This window comes from Varanus komodoensis, unplaced genomic scaffold, assembly GCF_004798865.1.
Source record: "Varanus komodoensis strain SLA01 unplaced genomic scaffold, ASM479886v1 scaffold33, whole genome shotgun sequence".
In the NCBI taxonomy this organism is placed as follows: domain Eukaryota; kingdom Metazoa; phylum Chordata; class Lepidosauria; order Squamata; family Varanidae; genus Varanus; species Varanus komodoensis.
The window spans coordinates 391,846-412,533 of NW_025335817.1; the positions used below are offsets into that span (position 1 = coordinate 391,846).

At 47.3% G+C, this 20,688-nt stretch overlaps 1 protein-coding gene across 3 annotated transcripts; it reads left to right on the forward strand.

Moving 5' to 3' along the window:
- The first annotated feature begins 3,809 nt into the window (after window positions 1-3,809).
- Window positions 3,810-20,015, forward strand: ACSBG1 (acyl-CoA synthetase bubblegum family member 1). Of its 3 annotated transcripts, none has more exons than XM_044439000.1 (13): window positions 3,810-4,057; window positions 5,255-5,900; window positions 6,415-6,503; window positions 6,943-7,063; window positions 8,375-8,455; window positions 11,105-11,254; window positions 14,222-14,398; window positions 14,786-14,967; window positions 15,958-16,188; window positions 17,122-17,339; window positions 17,999-18,141; window positions 18,563-18,809; window positions 19,629-20,015. In XM_044439000.1, exons 2-13 carry the CDS (start codon window positions 5,463-5,465, stop codon window positions 19,703-19,705), a joined length of 2,154 nt encoding a protein of 717 aa, XP_044294935.1. In that variant the 5' UTR covers window positions 3,810-4,057; window positions 5,255-5,462; the 3' UTR covers window positions 19,706-20,015. The 3 variants fall into 3 exon arrangements, with proteins under 3 accessions (XP_044294935.1, XP_044294937.1, XP_044294936.1); XM_044439001.1 differs by having other exon boundaries at window positions 4,013-4,057; window positions 5,683-5,900; XM_044439002.1 differs by lacking the exons at window positions 17,999-18,141; window positions 18,563-18,809; window positions 19,629-20,015 and having other exon boundaries at window positions 16,749-17,198.
- Window positions 20,016-20,688: the final 673 nt, after the last annotated feature.

The following is a 20,688-nucleotide window of genomic DNA, read 5'->3' on the forward strand; positions in this document are numbered from 1 at the left end:
TGTGGGAAAGTTCAATAAGTCTTTAAAAAGACGAATGTTTAATGATATTAATTGAATAATAGGTATTATGGCAATTATTGTCTAGTATTAGGGAGGGGTACACGAGACTTACCTGTGCTTGCTATGCAAATTCATCTAAATGATGAGATGCGACAAGACATCTCGGCCAGAAATGTACTTGAAAGATTTAGTAGCGGGAGGAGCATAGTACAGAGCGCTTCAGGAGAAGCGGAGCTGAAAACAGCTCGGCCTTCCAGGGAAAGTGGACCGATAGAATTGCCCACCTTTTCTCGGGCCAACTGTCACATGGGGTGAATGGAATGTTTCTGCCTTTGATCTCCACGGTTGCCTAGGAACAGTTGCTCTCCCCTTCCTCTTCTCATCTTCATAAAAGTTTGCAAAAAACCTGAATAATTCGGCTAGGCATCCCCATATGTAACTTTTGAAAGAGTGGAGTTTATTTTACACAGCAGTTCACAATTTATTAAACTGCTTCACCCACAAGAGAGGGAGAGAGAGTTTGGGCTACAGAAAGGGAGATACAACTTGGAAGTGTGCAAGAAGCTGCAAAGTCAAGCTTGGGAAGCTGCCAATTTATGGCACTGAATGTTTTCCTACACTTAGTTTCATCACAGTGTTGAGCTTTGTGCATTACACAAAGTGTGTTTCCTTTCCTGTTTTCCCACTATATAACCCCTAGGTAGCGTTGTGCTACAGTGGAATAACACAATTAAACAAGTGGAAAATACCTTTTCTCTCATTTTCATAAGCGATACTCCGTTTTCTCTGCCTTTAAAATTAAATTTTGCTGTTTGGAAATGGAAGCATCACTGGAGCATTATCATTTTATTTTAAAATCTTGTCAATAATAATGAGTAGGAATGACAGGTACATAATCAAAACATCCTGTGGAAAAGCTTTGACTCGCATGTAAGAGTCTGCAGGGGAACAATTGAATTCTCTTTCATTTTCCCTCTTGTACACACAGATGAGTAATTTAAGACATAATGCAAAATGAGTAAACAATATGAGGAAAAATTAATTCCAATCAACATTACGAGGGAACCTGTGAGAAAACATTGCAGTGTTCTTCCTTAAAGAGGAAGAATGACAGGATATAAATATAAAAATAATTTAGTTTACTGTCAGCTTCAGATGTACCTTAAGCATGTAGGTACTCTCTCACTCAGAACAGTGACTGAAATCCTATATGGACTTTCCTACAAATGCTGTGCATTTAAATAAAGAAGTAAGATTATTTGAACAGAAGATTAGGTGGGTGTGGGAGCACATATTCTAGCAAAAAAGAGAGAAGGGAATTTGCATCATAATGGGTTTTGGTCTCATTGACATTCTTCCCATGGATAATTAAAGAAAGCTGAATGAAAGAAAAGTTTTAGCTGTTGAACCCCATCCAGCCATTGAAGCTTTCTGAGCAGAGCTGAACACTGTGAGAAAGCTCTTTTCGGAGTCTCCACCTCTTGGATTACGTCGTGGTCTAAAGCCAATGTCCATTTGCCCTTAGCTTCTTAAGCCAGATCTCCAGCTTATTTATGCCCAACTGCACAACTTTTAAGCATAGTTCAACCCAGACTGCATTGGCTCGTTTGCCAAAGAACCGATGTCTGTTCCATCCCAAAGCAGGGAGAAGATGACTGAAAACAAGGAATCCAGGTAAAATAATTTCTGGAGAAATCTGTAGTTTCAGAAACTGTGGTGGTCTGACCTCACTCGTTTATGAAGCTTACGAGCTGATTTAGGGCCAGCACAGCATTCTTGTGAAGGTGAAATAGAAGACCATGTAACCTGTGAGTTGAAAATAGCAAGATAAAAATGTAAATTAATAATAATTGCCTAGGAATAAGATCCCCCGGTTTGCTCTGCTGAGCCTACAGACCTGGTTGTGTTTCTGCTCTGGAAAATGAGTGCTTGACACACTGTTCCTGAAAACTTTTACTTAAAAGTAAATAGCATTGAGTAATGGCGCATTCTTGTCCGCCCTCACAGTCCGAATCGCAGCCTCTTTTAAAATGGGCCTTTGTATATAGCACACTGAAATGGGCAGCGAGTTGCTTCTCAGAGTGAACCATGTCTTCCTTGCTGACACTGACTTGGAAAAGGAGATTTTGCCCTTTGAAAATGTCTCCTCGGTGCCTGGTGGCTGTCATTTCTAAAATTTAATCACTGGATTTACTAGCATAGTTTTTCTGCATGCAACTCCAGCCCAGTAAATGCAGGAATTTAAGCGGCAGAGAGCAGAAGGTGGGGGAGGGAACCTGAATATGAACTTGGGGAACAAGTGCAGCTTTGTCAAGAGCGCAGCCAAAATCACGGCAGCAAACGGGAGAAAAGGATGAAGGAGGGAAGGAAAGGGAAGGAAACTGCTCCCAACATGACGACCCGCTGCTGTGGTCATTATCGTGGCTGTGGATCAAATGAGAAGAATCGAAATACAGAATTGATTGTCTACTGCTGGTCATCCACGCTGGCCATCGCAGTAACGCCAGTCTCACCTTTACGAACTCGAACAGAAGTTTTCGAGTAAATGCAGGTAAGAAGAGATGGCGCGCCATGGGTGCACTCACAATTTTCATCTGCAAAGCCCTGCTGAAGCGTTGGAGCCGTTACTCTTTGTGTGCAGTGTGTGTTTGCGCCGGACTGGCTTTGTAACCCACTTGGGCGTTTCTTAAAAAGGAAAGACAGGCGATCAGTGGTTTAGGTACATAAACGAACAGGCGAAGACCTGTTTATTTAAGCGTCATTTTAATTGTTAATATTATTTGCTTATTTTATCTGGCCAGGGTGACTTATTTTATATTCTTATTTCTTGTATTTTAATTTTATGTTGTGAGCCACCCCGAGGCTTCGGCGAATGGGACGGCATAGAAATGTTTTAATAAAATAAATAAATAAATAAATAAACAAACAAACAAACATGGCAGGGAGTCTTCAGAAATGTCAGAGGGGCTTTTTCGTGGTCTCCGAGGCAGGCAGCGGTCAGGGTTTCTTCCAAAGTGCCCCCGCTTTGCTCTTACACCTTTCTCAACTATGGGCCCCCACAGTGGATTTTTGTGATGGATTTTTCTTCTAGGGGACTGTTTACAATTGTTTTAGAAAGACGTGTGTCCTCTGTTTGTGGCTGTTTGTATCCGTGTGCCTTTTCTTAAGGTTTGACTTGCTGTAAGCCTCTGAGAGAGCTTCAGCTATTGAGCAGTCTAGAAACGGGATGAAAGTCCCTGACTTTAATCATTTCCCTTCCACTTGGCTTTGCAACGAACCCCTTGCATGCCTTACGAGGTTGCTCCTTTGGTTCCCCTGAGTCAACTGGTCCTCACTTGATGGTGTCTACCTGCATGAAGAGAGCGCACGGGCGAATCTAAGTCCCATCCTCAAAGTGACTCCCACCCGTTCTGGCATCAGCCCTCACCTTCATACCTGTTCACCCCGGGGCAGTGAGAACCGTCGTTCATGCGCTGGGGGCTTGCAGCGTCAGCCTTCGCAATGCCCCTCTCCTGGGGCTGCCCTCAGGACCAGCTCCAAATCTGGGGGTGGGCAAAGCGCCCAGGGCCTGGTTCTGCAAGAGGCAGGGCCTGTTCAGGGCTTGCCCCGGAGCAGCACAACACCTTGCAATGGGCAGTTCATCCCCCCCCCCTTGGGTGTCTTTTCCCAAAGAGGTTAAGCGAAGGCTCATAGGCTGTTTGGATAACTGTGGCCCTGCCTCTGCCTCTGCCTCTGCCTCTGCCTCTGCCTCAGATGTTGGCTGGGTGTCGCTAGTAAAGGCAGAGAGAGAGGATGGCACACCTGACCGCTGGAGCTTGACATTGAGGAGAGGTGGCATTTTCCGATGGAATCAGGCTCCATGATTAAATTGGTGGTGCTGATGGCTGTTCTTTCTCTGGTGTCGAATTGTCTCCCGCTTGCACCTCCTTTGAGAAATCCGTCTCTGTACAATGAACTCTCTGTAGGCTCTTAAAGACACTGCTTCCTTTCCACAGAAACTCAGCTGGGACACAGAGCATCTTGACTGCCTCTGGAACGGCTCCAGAGGACTCCTTGGGTGAGCAAAGGCCAGGAAGGGCCCCGGCGCGCTTTTCTTCCTTTGGGCTTCCCCGCGATGCGGAATCAGGGAAAATGGAGGGGGGCCAAATTCTGGGCCTGGGAAGGACGGAGCGAGCAAATGCCAAGCCCTCTTTTCAGTCCCACAGGTGGCCCAACCCTGCGTCCTCAAAGTGGCCAAAGTCAGAATGCAAAAGGAAATCCCTTGCCTAGGCTCTGCTCATCTCATTTCCCCCGATCCCTACTTTGTCGTCACCAAGCAAGTGTCCAGCACCCAAAACCTGTTCGGGGGCACAGTATTTAGCTTCGTTTCCTTAGGTCAGGTATTTCTGCCGGTGCGCAGAGAAGGCGAATTCTGCCAGGGTTCGCTTCTCCATTAGGATGGCAGAAGGGGGCTTGGGTTGCTCTCACAGGTAGTGTCCAGGTGGAAGGGAGACCAGGTGCTTCTGTATCTTCCAGGGTCATGCAGAAAAGCGAGTTCTGGCAGGGCAGTTTGTCCTCCAGGGGGCAAGACAGAAAGGGCTGGAAGTACAACTGCACCAGCCTGCCAGGGGAAAGTCGTACTGACCTCTTTCTCCCACCCCACCTCCTTTCCTTACTAGCAAAATTCAAACACTGCCTTTCTTTCTTCGGGGGATTTCTTTGTTTGTTTGCTTTTTCTCTTGGTGCCAGAGAACTGACCTTTGCCTCAGTTCCCTTCACTGGCTTGCAAAGCATTCCCGACTAATTTGGCCTTACCTCGTGACCGATGTGCAAGCAGGCCTTTTCTTTCCTTTGTGGGTTGGAATGAAAGCAATTTCTACTTTTTGGAGTACTACTTACCATGACTTCCTTGCTTGAAGCCTTGATAACGCACTGGCCAGGCAGAAGAGCTCCCAGAGTGGCTTGCTGGTCAGCAAGAAACAAGAAGTTCTCAGCTCCTGGGCGCAGATGTCCAGAAAGATATTCCAAAGGAAAAAGGGACAGGGAGGAGAAAGGAAACCCCTCCTCAGTTTTATCCCATAAAATGCTCACAATTTCTGTGCAAGTCCAAGCAACTGGATGTCTTGGACTTTTCTGAATGTTTATACATCTACTTCTCCGTTCACCCCTCCCTCCCTCCCTCCCTCAGATTCCCTGGGCTTGGCTCCGGAGATTCCCAGTGTTACAGAAATTTAATAAATAAAATAATTGATGTTTGAATTTTTTTTGAGATTAGGAACCCAGATTAAATACAGAAGATCCACCATCTCAAACAGAGGACAAAGATCCAAAGAGTTTGAAATCTAGAGTTTTAAATACCAAACATGAATTTGCGGTGGGTGCAAGTCTTGTGCAAATGGGTGAGCACCCTCCTTTCCACCAAGCCACTGGGGTCATCCAAACTGCCCCATTTGTAAGCCTGTTTCTTTAGAATAACCCCAAAAATGATGCTTCGGGGTCTATTAACCCTGCATGTTCCTGAATCGTTGCTGCTGGAGGATGTCGGTGGGACCTGGGGGGATGCCCACCTGGCTGAGGCATCCCTGCAGATGGGTTGGTCACTGTGGGAAAAGGTTGCGGAAGGAGACGGGCCCCTTGGCAATCTGAGCGTCGCACAGGTGTGGATGAGGTCCAAATGCTCCACCATCGTTTCTTCATTTGCAGCATCTCTCTGGACCACGGCTTCCAATGGGCTGGTTAAACTGAGAATGGACACCACGTGCTTGCAGACTCCCGTGACTGTTCATCAGATGTTCCAAGAATCTTTAGAGAAATATGCATCTCTCGAAGCAATGGCCAGCAAAAAAGATGGGAAATGGGAGAAGATCTCCTTTTCTGAGTATTACCAACTCTCTCGCAAAGCAGCCAAAAGCTTTTTGAAGGTTAAAGCGGGGCAAAGGCCGGGTGCCGATGATGGGGAATCCTAAATGCTCTTTTATGATGCAGCTCCCGTTCATTTCCAATAAGCTTGCAAAGGCTGCGTCTTGGGGAAATGGGCTGAGCTATCTAGAGACAGATTTGGGGGCATATGAATTGAAAGAGAAATAAATAAATAGGCGTAGAGACCCCCTGCTCCTTAATATGTTTGCCCACCACCCCAAAGTTCAAAGAAAGGTGTAACACGCACACACACCCAACACCCAAGGGGGATCCAATCAGCGTTGAGCAGACAAACATCAATGCTGCTCCAGGAACATCTCCAGCCCCCGAGCAAATATCCAGTCTGAAACTTGGGGGGTGGGGGGGGGTGCCTTCTGGCGGTGATGTGTCCACCTTGGCAATGGTGGGGTGGGTAGCGGAGTCCATCTCCCAGCAGGAAACCCCAGGTCTGCTCTTGATTGTTGAAAGGCGCCTTTGCATTCAGACAACTATTTCTTTTATCTGTTTTTTTTAAAGCTGGGCCTTGAACGATTGCACAGCGTTGCGATCCTTGGGTTCAATTCCGCGGAATGGTTCATCTCGGCTGTCGGAGCAGTTTTTGCCGGGTAAGGTGTTGAAGACGTGAGCAGCATATATTTCCAGAGCTGTTGTTTGTTGAGGGATCTACCTGGCCCTCTTTGCAACAGTGGATATACATATCCTTTTATTATATATTATTCACTTTTTCCATTTCGATGGTTGTGACTTGGATTTTGGTGAGCCACTTCATTTGCATGTGGGGGCTAAATGGAAGTGGCACATCTAGTATACACACATTTACTCGTGAGCAAGCAGCACTGAATGTATCAGGAATGACTTCTGAGTAAATGTGCAGAAGTTTGCAGGGCCCCATAATTAGAGACATCGAGAGAGCAATTATCATTGTCATAACAACTGCTTGGAGCTGAGAGTCATTAGCAAGCGTGGACCTGACGAGATGAACCATGCAACACTCCTATAACGCCTGGCTTTCCTTTCTAAAAAAGAAGCATTGCTTTCCCTCAGTGGCATCGTTACTGGGATCTACACGACCAGTTCCCCAGAGGCCTGCCACTACATTGCCCAGGACTGCAGAGCCAATATCATTGTAGTCGAGAACCAGCGACAACTGGACAAAATTATGCAGGTAGGAGAGGCCGCCTTCTTCCGGAAGAACCTTTGCTCGTGCAGCTGCCCTGCCTGGTCTAGTGTAAGGCGATCCAGATGTGGGCTTCCACTTGGCGCCCTCCCATGTTGTCCCGCTGCTTCCTCTGCCGCTGCTCTGCCCAGCCTCCAGATCTGATAAGGAGGGCCAGATGGGAAAGTTCACAATGTTCTCCAACCAGCCTCTCCCGGATCCCTGTGCAGAAGCACCCGTGCTGCTGATGTTGCTCCCGGCACCTGTCCGTGGTCCCAGTCAGGTCGCCGTGCCCTCTTCTGGGGTTCTGCAGTCCCCTCCCCCTCTCTCCCTCCCCCCACCCCATTTTCCATCCCATTGCAGCAATCACAGTTTTGGATGGAAAACCCCAAGGTTTAGGGCTTCCCCAGGCCTCCTAAGAGCTCCCTCTTAAATGGGGCTGGTGTAATTTTCGCAGAATTCTAGAAGAGAAGAGCTGGAAGGGGCCATGAAGGCCATCAAGTCCACCCCGCTGCTGTTGCAGGACACCAAGCCACACCATCCCACTCAGGTGGCTGCCCAGTTGCATCAGGAATGCCTCTAGTGTTGGAGAACCCTCAACTTCCCTGGGTCACTGATTCCATTTATTTGTTTATTATTTAAAGCTTTTATATCCCATCCAACTACTAGCGTCTCAGGACGGTTTTACAATAAAAGCAACACAAATGGCATGGAACACAGCATCCAATGTGTCCAGTATAATAAAACCCACATTAAAACCTATTAAACATAATAATAATGGGAACATAAAAAGGGAATGGGAATAATGGGAAGTAATAAAATAAATAATGGGAAAATAAAATTCCATTGTCATACTGCTCTCACAGCCAGGAATTTCTTCTGATGTTCCGCCGGAATTTGGCTTCCTGGGACTTCAGCCCATGTCCTGCTCTCTGGGATGATCTGAAAGAGATCATGGCCTTCCTCTTTGTGATTCCCTTTCAAGAACTTGTAGGGTGGTATCCTATCTCCCCCGAGTCTTCTTTTCACACCTGAATATGGCAGTAACATAATACCCAGGAGATTTTGTAGTGCAAACTGGGCCTTAAAAGCACTAAAGGTCATCGTCTCGCTCCCCAAGTTTGCTTTGTCTTTCTGGAGTCGTTTGTTCCCCAGATGAATGTCTCATGTTTTGCTCCCACCTGCCAGGCTTATAGGCAGGAAACCCAAAGTCTTACTGACACTCAGTTAACCACACCGACTGGATTTGTAAAGTATTTTATCTGCATCTCAAAGTGAGTTAGTGTGTTTGTGTGTTTGTTTTTCATACACATGATGCAGATCTGGGATCGCCTGCCACACTTGAAGGCGGTTGTGATGTACAAGGGTCCTGTGCTTTTGAAATGTCCCAATTTGTATACGGTATGTACCCGGAATTATTATTATTATTATTATTAGAACATTTCTATGCCGCCCCTTGCCGAAGCCTCGGGGCAGCTTACAACACAAAAGCCAAGGAATTAATGGAATCAAAAGCCATGCAAATTATTTCAGTTGCTATTGATTTGATCCATTTCTTCCTATTCCCTTTTCACCATCTGAAAGCAAATAAAAGTAGTTTCAAGGGGAGGCAATTAAAAAGAAACAAGCTGAGGGAGAAAGTGGGTGAGTGAGAGAGAGACTAGAGGGAGACAGCGAGGTGGGAAGTTTTAGTGGCTTACAGTAGATACAGTTTTTATGCTAGCCAGCTACTTTCTGTTTTTGTTGAACTTTTACGGTATCTAAGAAACAAGAAGCTATGCGTTCCATCAGGACCTAACCGAAGGCTGGTCAAGATCCCACTGGTTTCTAGTGCATTGTCTTATGTTCTACTTTCCAAATGTTGAACAATTACAAGACCCCCCAACCCTCCGGAGAAAGAAAGAGCTGCTTAAATTAGGCCTCAGCCATTATAGGTGACCTATAAAAACATGTATAAATAAATAAAAGAGTGCCCCAAAGCTGAAGTTTTCTGGGTGGCGCATGATGCATCAAACAGGCAAACATTAAAACACAACATAAAAACAGTGCAGAGTAAAACCAGGATGAAACTGGCAACCACATGTTTCGCAGGGAGCGCCGCTTCACACTTCGCAGCGGAACAAGGAACCTCTGGTCGGGCTCAGGTGTGGGGGACAACCTGGCGCGCCCCTTTCTCTCCGCCTCGTTCACTTGGTGGTTTCTCAGCCCGTGTGCGGTTTCCCTTCCTAGCAAGTCGAATCATTTCTCTTAAGGCTGAATTATTGGCAACAGGACCATTGAGCAAAAGGAGTGGGTATTTTTGCGATTTCGGGGCCTGCTCCTGGGAACGTGGTCCTGAGAGCCTCTCTCAACCGGAATTCACCTCTCAGGGGAAAGAAACTCAACACCCCGTGCTGGAATTTTACACGGGAAAAAGTGATGTGAAATCCAGTGGCTTTTTGCTGCTTCTGTAGCCTCTTGGCTACGTGGAAGTGCAAGAGCAGCAAAAGGATACATGCCTCTGGCTCTTCTTCATGGAATCCTCTGCAGAAGAGCACTGTCATATTTTCCTTTCGCTCTTGGCTCTTTGGACATGCGCCAGCCTTTTCGAATAGAGGCATTCCATGTCAGGGGAACTGGAAGCTTTCTTCTGCTGCAGAAGCTGGCCGAGAGAGCAGCAACCAGGCAACTGGGAGCAAACGGATTAACACGTCATAGAATGGCAGAGAGGTTTGGTCAGGGTGATACAGTATAAAGTGTCAACGTACTGGAGGGCAAATCCTTTACGCATGACCAGAGAAACTGTCTCCGGTGAGCAGAGAAGGACACCAGCTTATGCAGACCAATATCGTCCACCCTCAAAATGAACACCGTTTGAGAATCCTTAGTGCAAATTTCCTTAAACCTAGCTCCCCAGAATACTTTAAAACGGTGTGGATTAAGTCAGCATCACAGTGACCCTTTCCAGGCCAAAAGGTGCTAGTTCTGATTGCTATAGGGCCAAGTTGATCGAGGAATCAGCATTTTGGCTGACTAATCTGATTAATCAATGAGTTAAACCCTCTGAGGCTGAAATGCGGTTCACACTTATTAGTGCATCAGACCAATTGAAACGAGTGGTACCTGCTTCTGAGCACTAGATCATCAGCGCTAGGTCAGTGGTCTGGTTTGCACAACGGAAGGCAGAGGAAGCGAAAGCAATGAGCCACCTCTGCAGGCTCCTTCAGCACCCTCCATCTTCAGAAATTTAGCCGGGGAGTCCCAGAAACTGGGCCCTTTGAGTCATCACACTCCAAATCTGCAACGGGGTTGCTTCCAGGTGGGACTTTTTTGATTCCTTCTCCATCAGTATTTACAGGAGGGCTGGTACAGTCCTCTTCTACTTGTGACCACCCTCCTGTGTGTTCTTACTGCCCCTTCCACCTGCTCCGTGCCCTCTGATCACCTGCACTGGGAGCATCCATCCAGAACACGGGCGGCTTTTATACAAATTTAATCAATAAATGAATAAACACCTGGAAACACCTCGCTGTATCTAGTCCTTCCGTTGCCTCTTTTAAGACAGTCACTGCCTGGTTTTCTTCTAGCAAGCTTTTGTGATTTTTTGCCCTGTGGTCTATTTGCTGGATAGTACTGCCTCTTTAGCGGTTTTTCGTCTTTTTTCATTGGCGGATTATAATTCGTTGTTTTGTTTTTATGAGTAGGAAGTGCAGGGAAGTGGTGCAGTTCACGCTCGCCTCCAAAGAGGACTGCCAGTCAGCCTTCCTCTAGGTTACTCTACAAGGTTCAGGCTGGCATAGTAGGGGAATGAAGAGAATCCCAGTACTGCACCATCGCGTTCCAGACCGTGGCTTGTTCTAGGGTTTCGGGGTGGTTTGGAAGCCCTGCTCACTGCCCACCCTTGCTGGGTTCAGACAAAGCAACAAGCTGCGCCTGGTGGGGGTGATTCTGGAAAGGAGGTGGTGCGTGAGTGGGCTGGGGAAAAGAGACCGGTTTGGCTTCTTTCCCTCGCATGTCATCCAAGTCCGTGATGTCAGCTGGAGGTTTCTCCTGTGCACCTTTGCTCTGTAGATGGATGACTTTATGGAGCTGGGCAACACGGTCCAGGACGAAGAGCTGGATGCGGTCATCAATGCCCAAGAGCCGAATCAGTGTTGTGTCCTGATATACACGTCCGGGACGACTGGAAAGCCGAAAGGCGTGATGCTGAGCCACGACAACGTACGTATTTTAGGCGTGCCCTTCCGGACGCACGTGCCACGAAGTCACAGTGCAGCCCACTTCGTCTGTGCCTGTGTGTGTGTTAGTGAAAAGGTGTATACAGTTATAACAAGGGCGTGAGATGACCGTCTTGGATTGGTGGGAGGCGTTGCACCTCTTTCTGGCCAGGAGTGAAACTGTTTCGGAGCCACCCTGCAGGCTCCCTTCCATTGGTGGGCAGAACCAAAGGCAACGGGTTTGGGTCCAGGTGGAGGTTCTGTTCTAGCCCCTTCATCATTTTGGTTGCCCCTTTGGGTGCTCCTCTTCCAGCCTTCAATATCCTTCGGAGACGGCACAGCACGTCAAATTATATACTGGCTTGGTTTGTGTTTATGATGGTGTTTGTTTATCACTGGTTGATTATTATGTTGCCTCTATTATTTTTATTGCCACTGCTCGTTTGTTTACATGTGCGCTGCAAATTCTGCTGGATTGTTGGTGGAGCAGATCATAAACGTATCTATTTATTTATCAATGTCTTTATATTTATTCATATTTATTTACCGAGAAGTGACGTGCCAGTAATGAGTGCATACATGTGTGCACATGTGTTGGAGAGGGGAGGGGACCATCCAGGTTTGCCATTTCAGACATTGATTGATTGATTGATTGATTGATTGATTGATTTATAGCCTGCCTTTTTCCTGCAAGAGCTCAAGGCAGCTGACATCCTTCTCCTCCTCCATCTTCTCCCCACAACAACAACCCTGTGAGGTCAGCTGGGCTGAGAGTCTGTGACTGGCCCAGAGTCACCCAGTTGGTGACTTTGGGCCAGACATTTCAGACATTCCCTAGTCCTGCACACCAAGCTTCTTCAAAGATACTGGATTTAAGGCCAAGTAAGCCAGTAATACACAGAGGGTCCTAGATTCAGTCTCTGGTATTTCTAATTCGAAGGACTGGATAGCCCACGTTGGAAACCCTTCTCTGCCTGAGACCCTGGGGGAGAATCTGCCGCCCAGAGCAGGCAATATTGGGCTAAATGGACAGACCATCTGCCCTAGAGGAAAACCGCTTCCTGTCTCCTTAATAATGGAAGATGGATGCAGCGTTAGTGACGCCTCTTTCTTTGCGTACTTTCTGTTCTGGTTGGCCAAGTTCTTCCCAACTACTGTTTGCAAAGAGGCTATTTTTAACTCCATCCTCACCCTGGAAAATATCCTTTGCCCATATCTGTATCAAGGCCCTCTTTAGTAAAAGATGTTCTCCTCTGTCTGATCAAATTCTGATCCGTCCCAGCTCTTAACCACCCCTCTGCTTGACAGATGATGCATGGAATCATATTTAGATGCTCAGCAGACACGGAAGTTTCAGGTTTAGCAGGAAGCGTCATTCCACGGACACTTCTCCCCACTTAACCTCGACTTCTGACTATTCTTTCATGTCTCACACACCACGACGCTTCCCATTTTCACATCATCCCTATTCATGTCGTTTACCTTTCTGCACTGATGTAAAAAAAAAAAAATTAAAGGAAGAGGAAAAAATGGCCAACGTCCTCCTACACAGGCAACAGAGACCAGCCTATCAACAGAAAATAGGTTACTAGTCATTTTAATTAGTGGTCCGCTCTGGAATTATTCAGACTGCTTCAGGTCTTCTTCAAATTTAGCACAAGGCCCCTCCCCCGGGTTAGTTTTGATCATCCAAGTCCATTTACTTCAAAAGTGCCAAAACCTGCAGCTTAATATACCACCCTCGATTCTTGGGATCTAATTACACGTCCAGAGCTCCCCAGTACTTTACATCACAGGAGTTCAGGTTGATGTTTGTTGTATAAACACACGAGTTCTGGTGCCAGATGAGATGGCTGTGACAGAGCCTCTGACCACACTGGACTTGGCACCGTCCTTCCTACGCCGGGGAAAATTCCATCCTCCTTACAATGGCTTCTAAATTTGCTTCTTTGCTGCTTTAACACTGCAACCGGAGTCTTGTTTTGTGTCTGTTGTTTAAGAAAGGATTGTCTAAGTCAGTTTATTGTTGGCAATGCAGTGCAGCTAATAGGCTTTTAAGCATATGATTTAGCAATGTCAACCCATTAGTTATCTTTGGGAAGTGGATAGTATACAGATAAAGTCTGTACTGGAACCGTCTTTGATATTTACTGACATACATGCTTTTTGGTATTACTTACCTGCTTCATGGAAATTAACAACTGAGTGTAAATGGATTTGGGGAACCTCTCAAGGCTTTTTGCAAAGGGGGCGGCATAAAAACGCTTTAAATAAACAAACAAATAAATAAATAATAAAAGTCTGCTATTGGAAGGATAAAGGCTTCCCTTCTGTAATGCAATGGATGGAGGGCCTTACAACATTTGGATGGGGGCATGTAGATGCTGCCTCCAAAGGGATACTGATTTGAATATTTATTAGATGTATATGATTGATTGATTGAAAACATTTGTATGCCACCCAGTTGTGCCACAGCGGCTCTGAGTGGCTCACAACATGAGATAAAAACACAATAAAAGGTAAAGGTAAAGGTTTCCCCTTGACGTGACATCCAGTCATGCCTGACTCTAGGGGGTGGTGCTCATCTCCGTTTCCTGGCCGAGGGAGCCAGCATTTGTCCCCAGACAGTCTCCGTGGCCACGTGGCCGGCATGGCTAAACACCGAAATGCACGGAACGCTGTGACCTGCCCACCGAAGTGGTACCTTTTCATCTACTTGCATTTGCATGCTTTGAACTGCAAGGTTGGCAGGAGCTGGGACGGAGCAACGGGAACTCACCCCGTTGTGCAGATTCGAACCGGCGACCTTTCGATCCACCAGCCCAGCAGCACAGCGGTTTAAACCACTGCGCCACCTGCAGTCCCTTGGAAAAACACAATAAAACATAATAAAAACCATAACACATTACACCTTAGAAACAAAAATAAAATACCTAAGTCGTCCCTAACTTGTTTGTGCTTCTTTGGGCAGATAACTTGGACATCAGCACATGCCAGCCAAGCCGGGGACATGCAGCCAGCCGAAATCCAGCAGGAGACCATCGTCAGTTACCTTCCGCTCAGCCACATTGCTGCCCAAATATACGATCTCTGGACCGGAATCAAGTGGGGAGAGAAGGTTTATTTTGCAGAACCGGATGCCTTGAAGGTACAAAATGCGTGCTGGAATTCATAGCAATTTTGGTGCAGGCTTTTCAAACACAGTCTCAAGTGGATGTGGAAATGGGATGAAGCCGTTTTAAAGCGGGGAAAATGAGAACCTGGCATTGGCCCTTACTCCATCCTCAGTGAGAGCTCTTCTTTCCACCTATTCGGAGGAGTTTTGCCTCCAATTTGCAAGATATTGCTATCACGATGAATAGCCATTTAGCCTGATTAATATCAGTATCCTCTGTGACTGTATCTGTTCCCATTTCGCCATACTCTAAGCTGGTGGCTGAGAGCACATCATGAGACAGCAAGTTCCATTTGGCCACTATGCAAAGAAGTCCTAACCCGAATTTTGCCTAACCCAGATCCTCCTTTGCCTTTGTAGGGAGGCCTGGTGGACATCCTGAAAGAGGCCCTACCCACTTCACACATGGGAGTCCCCCGGGTGTGGGAGAAGATCATGGAGAAGATCAAGGATGTCTCTTCTCAGTCCGGTTATGTGAAAAAGAAGATGCTCTCCTGGGCGATGTCAGTCAGCTTGGAGCAAAACCTGAGCAGCTCAAACAGGTATGCGTTGCCAGATGGAAAAGCAAGGTTTTTCCAGGTTACCCCTCCTCCAAAGCAATCTCGTGGGCAACAGAATTATGTTCTCTGTTCCTGTGAGCCAAACTGGGCCTGATTGGAGTTTCAGGGAATTATTCCCTGGCTCCTCCTCCACCCAAGGGGAGCTGTGAGCAGGAGCAGACTCTGTGCATTTAACACGGTTGGGTTAAGCTGGGGTTAGGAAGCAGCCAGAACTCAGTGGTGGAGCACCTGCTCTGTAGGCAGATGAACCTGGGCTAGCGTGGTCCTGACATAGCTTGGCACAGAAGTCACGGGGAGACTGGCTGGAAAGGGCGCATCTTGTCCAGTGCAGCAAGCCCACGCTTGATGAAACAAGATCTAGGTAGGCAGTCTGTTTCCATAGGTCAGGCCAGGCCTGTCAGGATCCTGGACAGATCACTGACCACAAAGAGCCGTTGTCTCAGTAACAGACAGAGGCCTGAAGCTGCTGGTAACTCCACCCTCTCTGAGGAGCTGTCTGAGAAGTAGGCAAGAGCCATTGTCCAGGTCTTCAGCCATTGGCTGCTGTGGCATGGAATCTGAGGAATACCCTCGGGGTCGGAAGGGTCTGTTACAGCCATACTGTCCAGTGTGGAAGGTCCTGGAAGAGCAGGTGATGAACTGCTGCATGAAGCCTTCTCTCCATCTCTGTGAGCCACAGGGGGGTGGAATTGAGACTGGGGAACATGCCAACATGGAGGGATCAAGCAGCAGGGGATGAGAAAGGCCCTTGCCGGAGTGCTGCTGCCAGTCATCGCTGACAACACTGAGCTAGATGACAAATAGTTTTCCAGGCAGATTCCACTGAAACTTGGTGCTGGTTATGCACCACGCTCTTTTTGCCATCTCCATCCATATTGTAGCCCTTCCTGCCTCTTTTTCTGTATCTTAGAAACTGCTCTTATTCCCTCTGCATTCCTTCCTTGGTGCGTCCTTCTCTCCTGTGTTCCTCAGTGATCTCAAGCCCTTTCGAATGAGACTGGCGGATGCCTTGGTCCTTGCTAAAATACGGCATGCCTTGGGCTTTTCCCACTGTCAGAAGCACTTCTGTGGGGCTGCACCTCTTTCTACGGAAGTGCTGCAGTTCTTCCTTGGCCTGAACATCCCCCTGTATGAAGCTTACGGGATGAGCGAGACCACCGGTCCCCATTGCATGTCTGGGCCACACGTTTACCGACATTACAGGTAAAAGCTTAGCAAGGTTTGTTCCAGCAGGGTGGCCAAAACGATCTTGCTGTGAAGGCTGGCAAACAAGCCACTGCATGGCAGAGTTGCTAACATAGTATTCCAGGGCTGGTGCCAAAGGTCAGCATTCTTGGGTTCCAACTCACCCCCTGACACCCCCATAGGCTCACACGTGCCATTCCCTGAAGGATTTGATAGAAGTCTATTTTTCCTCCTGTTGCAGAGGCTGTCAGTAAGCCGCAGGTTAGCTCTCCCTCACCCATTTTTCTGGAAGGCAAGGGGGTGAAGCTGCTTCAGTAAAGCAAAGTTTGGGTTCTCACAGCAAAAGCAGCACTTGTCTAAGGCTATTATTTCTGGTGCTCTTCCTAGCAGGCTGAAGGCTCTAATGCCTTGGCACGACTCATAAAGCTCCTTCCTTTGGAGAGTACAAAGTTCACTATTCTATTTGTTGAGCTTTTGTTCTTTTGGTAGAGCCCATCCAATATATTAACTTTTAACATTTGAAAATACCAATTGTGTACCTTCAAAGGTTTTCTTGCTATGTTGACTTTCCTCTCCAGTGCCCTGGAAGCTGAGAAATTCTGGAGCATGGCGCACGAAAAACAGCTGGCTACTGTTTTCTATCTGGCAGGACTCATCTTTCTTCAAGCCCCTTCCCCGCAATGCTCTAAAGCTTCGAGGATACTGGGGCACGTCCACACTGGTGTCAAGAACCCTTTTATTTTATTTTATAATTTAACAGAATTATTTTTAAATTCCTTAAAATGGGGGATAGCAAGGCTGTTTGGGCCCTAGACATACCTTGGGGTGATGCAGACTTGGCTCCGGGATGCGTGTAGGCACTGCATTGATGCCAATGCCTGCTCTTTGGATTTTTGATGCTGTTGGTGCTGCTGCAGTGGGATTCTCCTCTCTTGATCCTTTCCTTTTCAGTTGTGGGAAGGCAGTCCCTGGTTGCAAAGTGAAGCTAGTCAATGAGGATGAAGATGGTAATGGGGAGATTTGCTTCTGGGGACGGACCGTGTTCATGGGTTATTTGAACATGGAGGACAAGACCCGAGAAGCGATCGACGAGCACGGCTGGCTGCATTCCGGAGACCTTGGAAAGATCGATCAGGATGGGTTTGTTTATGTTACTGGAAGAATTAAAGGTGATATACTACTTCATTATGCTTCTACATGAGGCATTTGTTTTATGCTAATTTCCTCTCCTTGTGGCCCTTCTTTGCTTTTCTGTTTGGCGGTCAGCTCCTCGGCCACCCTTGCCAAATTGTCCTTTGGATTGTCCTGGCCTGACCCCTTTTGGTGGTTTTGCAGATGGCACTTCGCTACAGAAATCCGTGCAACGTTCGTGAGACCAACTCGCCCGCCGTGTGGGGAAGCGGCCTTCCTCAGCCAGCAGAGGGCCGCTTCGTCCGTAGTCCCACTCTCCCCAGTTCAGCCCTGGGCACTGCCAGATAAAAAGACCACTTGGCAGGTGGCGAGGCAGATGCTCCTTCGCCTAAGGTCTTGGACTGCCAAGGCCGGACTAGGCAGAGCCGTTAGACAGACGAATGTCCACGTCTTGCCAGGACAAGGTCTGACTCCCCAGTGCGACTGGCTGTGGTGCTTGATCATGAATAGCTCCCGCTGCCAATAGGCTCATTTCCACAGCAATTGCAGAGATCCTTCTAACCTCCGGTCTAGTTTGTCTCGCAGGCTGCTTAGCCTGTTTTCTGCGCGTAACAACAGAACATGCTCCGGCTTGGCCCTTTTGGAGAACTGCTTCTTCTTTGTGTGTGGTCTGCAGTAAGTTGGTTCATGTTCCTAGAGCTCATCATTACCGCCGGGGGGGAGAATATCCCTCCGGTCCCCCTCGAAGATGCCGTGAAGAAGGAGCTGCCGGCACTTATTAGCAATGCGATGCTGATTGGAGACCACAAGAAGTTCTTGTCCATGTTGCTGACTTTAAAGGTACAGGGAACAAACATGCTTGTATTTATAAAACTGGCTTGTACATTTGCAGCATTTTAGTTAAGAGTAGTCCCCCAAAGTAACTGACAGCAGGATCAACAAAGGAAAGGCAGCGGAGATCAGCTGTTCAGGGCCAGAACAGAAACAGAACAATGACTACAGTTGGGCATTTGCAATCTGTTTCGGTCAGAACAATTGTTACTTCTTGGAGTTTTTGCTTCCCAAGCAATTGGTAACTCTCATTGCTTTGGCCAGTGCATGCGTCCATAGTGCATTTCCTCCTTGGGGATGATGGGCTTTGCAGTCCAACACATCTGGAAGGCACCAGGTTGTGGAAGGCTGTTGTAGCACGAATACACGTGCAAACTTCATTTATCCCATCAGGCTCGTAAATACGAAAAGGCTCTGCGTTTTCTTCCAGTGCACGCTGGATCCTGATACATCGGAGCCGACGGACTGCCTGACCCAAGAAGCCAGAGACTTTTGCCAGAAAGTTGGCAGCAAAGCCACTCAAGTGTCCGAAATTATACGGCTGAAAGATCGCGCTGTCTACCAGGCCATCCAGAATGGCCTAGACCGCGTTAATGCGCGCGCAGTCGCCAATGTTCAGCGCATCCAGAAGTGGGCAGTCCTCGGAAAGGATTTTTCCATTTCCGGTGGAGAATTCGGTAAGTCTTCCTATTGCTGGGCGACCCTCCAGATTTGTGCAGGAAGAGAATAGCTTGCCGTCTTTGGCTGAGGTTGCATGTCACGGAATGGCCATGAGCCAGTGGTGGCTTAAGCCAAGCTCCTCTTGGAGGATTCTATGAATCTGCATTGGGCATTTACTCCATTGAGGGACCTAGCAAGCTTCCTCATACTGTGTGGACCACTCGCCCATCGAGTCCAGAACTGCTGACTACTGGCCAGCAGAGGCGCTCGGAGTTCAGGAGGGGTCTCTCCCCCTCCACCCAATATGGAATTGCCAGGGACTGTTGCCAAAAAGCTGGACTCACACGTGGCAAACGGAATCTGAGAGCATCTGCTGGTAAAGGCTGTCGTAATATACGTCTGGATCAGATTGCAGATTACCTTTTCTTGTTGAGGGGGAATAAAAATATCCCTCTATTTCCATCTTTAGGAAAACAGTAGTAAATTTGCACAACAGAACAAACAAGAAATCATGTGGGGATTTTTGCATTTTGTATGTTTCTTTTCATTTACACTTGCTTTAACTTGAAAAAAGAGACAAGGGAACAGGAAATTACCTGTTGTCGTGCTTGCAAAATAGCAGAAACATGTCTCTGGAAGCTTTCTGCTCTGATATATGCATCCAATAAAGTGGAAGGACACATTCTGGGATGGAGTCCAGCAGAGAGGTGCTACAAGCATCTCTTAGAAGCAGGTCTGGAAGGTGATGGTCCAAGCGGAAGATTTTTTTAAATCCACCCATTCCATAAACATCTCCCCTACATCAACCTGCTGATGGTAGTTCCCTTCCTTTTTAGGTCCAACCATGAAATTAAAGCGGCAAGCTGTTGTTGAGAAGTACAAAGATGAAATCGATTCCTTTTACAAAAACTGAAGTTGGCAGCACAGGACAGCTGCCCAGACTCCGCTGCAGCATCTAATAAACCTCCACTGTGTGCTATGCAAGAGCTTCCTTCGCTTGTTTACGCAACTGTCATTTGGAAGAGAAGCATTAGATACTGCCATGTTTTAACAGGCTAGAAGGATGTCGTTCACCTCACTTAAGTGCCTTTCTTCTGAATGTGGTCAATTTGACGTTTGCCGCTCGAGAGAGCTGCTGCCAGCCCCAATACGCTTTCTAGTCAATGTTGATGCTCATTTGGTGCATAAATGCTGGAAACAGAATGAAAATAGTCTTAACTCTGCGGGAAGTAGCACTTGTTACAAGGTTTAAAAGCTTCTCTCTTCTGGCAAATGAAACCAAACGTATTTATTTGTACCAAATATACAGGGGGTTTTTATGCCATAGATACAGGCTGCTTTTAGGCAGTAACCAACAAATGAAAAAGGTGAATCACGCCATGGGAAGACGACTCAAATTTTGTAGGGCAGGCAGGATGAAAACCAGGTGTGGGATGAAAAACAGCTGCCATAAACGGAGTTGAACGCATGGGGCCTTCCAGGCCCATGTTTATTATTCCAGCCTGCAGCAGGCTGCATGTTAAGCTCCTTTCTAGTCCTGCTATCCAAGGTTCTTTTAGCTGCAGATTTTAACCTGAGGTGTTCCAGATGCAAAGCGTGTTGTTCCATCCCTGAACCGTGGGCCTCCCCGGAAAAATAAAGCCTTGCTTCATGATGCAAGGTATACTTTTGAGTTCGGGATGGTTTGATTGCAGAACCTGGGGCCAAGAGCAGGTTGTCCATATATTTTACGCAGTGTAACTGGGCCAGGGTGCCTGTATTCCTTAACGCTGTAGGATAATGCAATATATTTCCCCCTTCCCAGCACTATTTAAGTGCAGGATTTTCAGATGAGCAAAGGTGGCATGTTTCTAGCAAAGCTCAACCAGGAGAACGGTTAGGCTTCCAGGCCTTAGC

Excerpts from the sequence above, each read along its gene's own strand:
- ACSBG1 (XM_044439000.1), top strand. The coding sequence starts at position 5,463 with ATGATGCTTCGGGGTCTATTAACCCTGCATGTTCCTGAATCGTTGCTG. Across the intron at positions 5,901-6,414 it reads CAGCCAAAAGCTTTTTGAAG|CTGGGCCTTGAACGATTGCA; the intron begins GTTAAAGCGGGG and ends TTTTTTTTAAAG. Across the intron at positions 17,340-17,998 it reads TGTTACTGGAAGAATTAAAG|AGCTCATCATTACCGCCGGG; the intron begins GTGATATACTAC and ends TCATGTTCCTAG.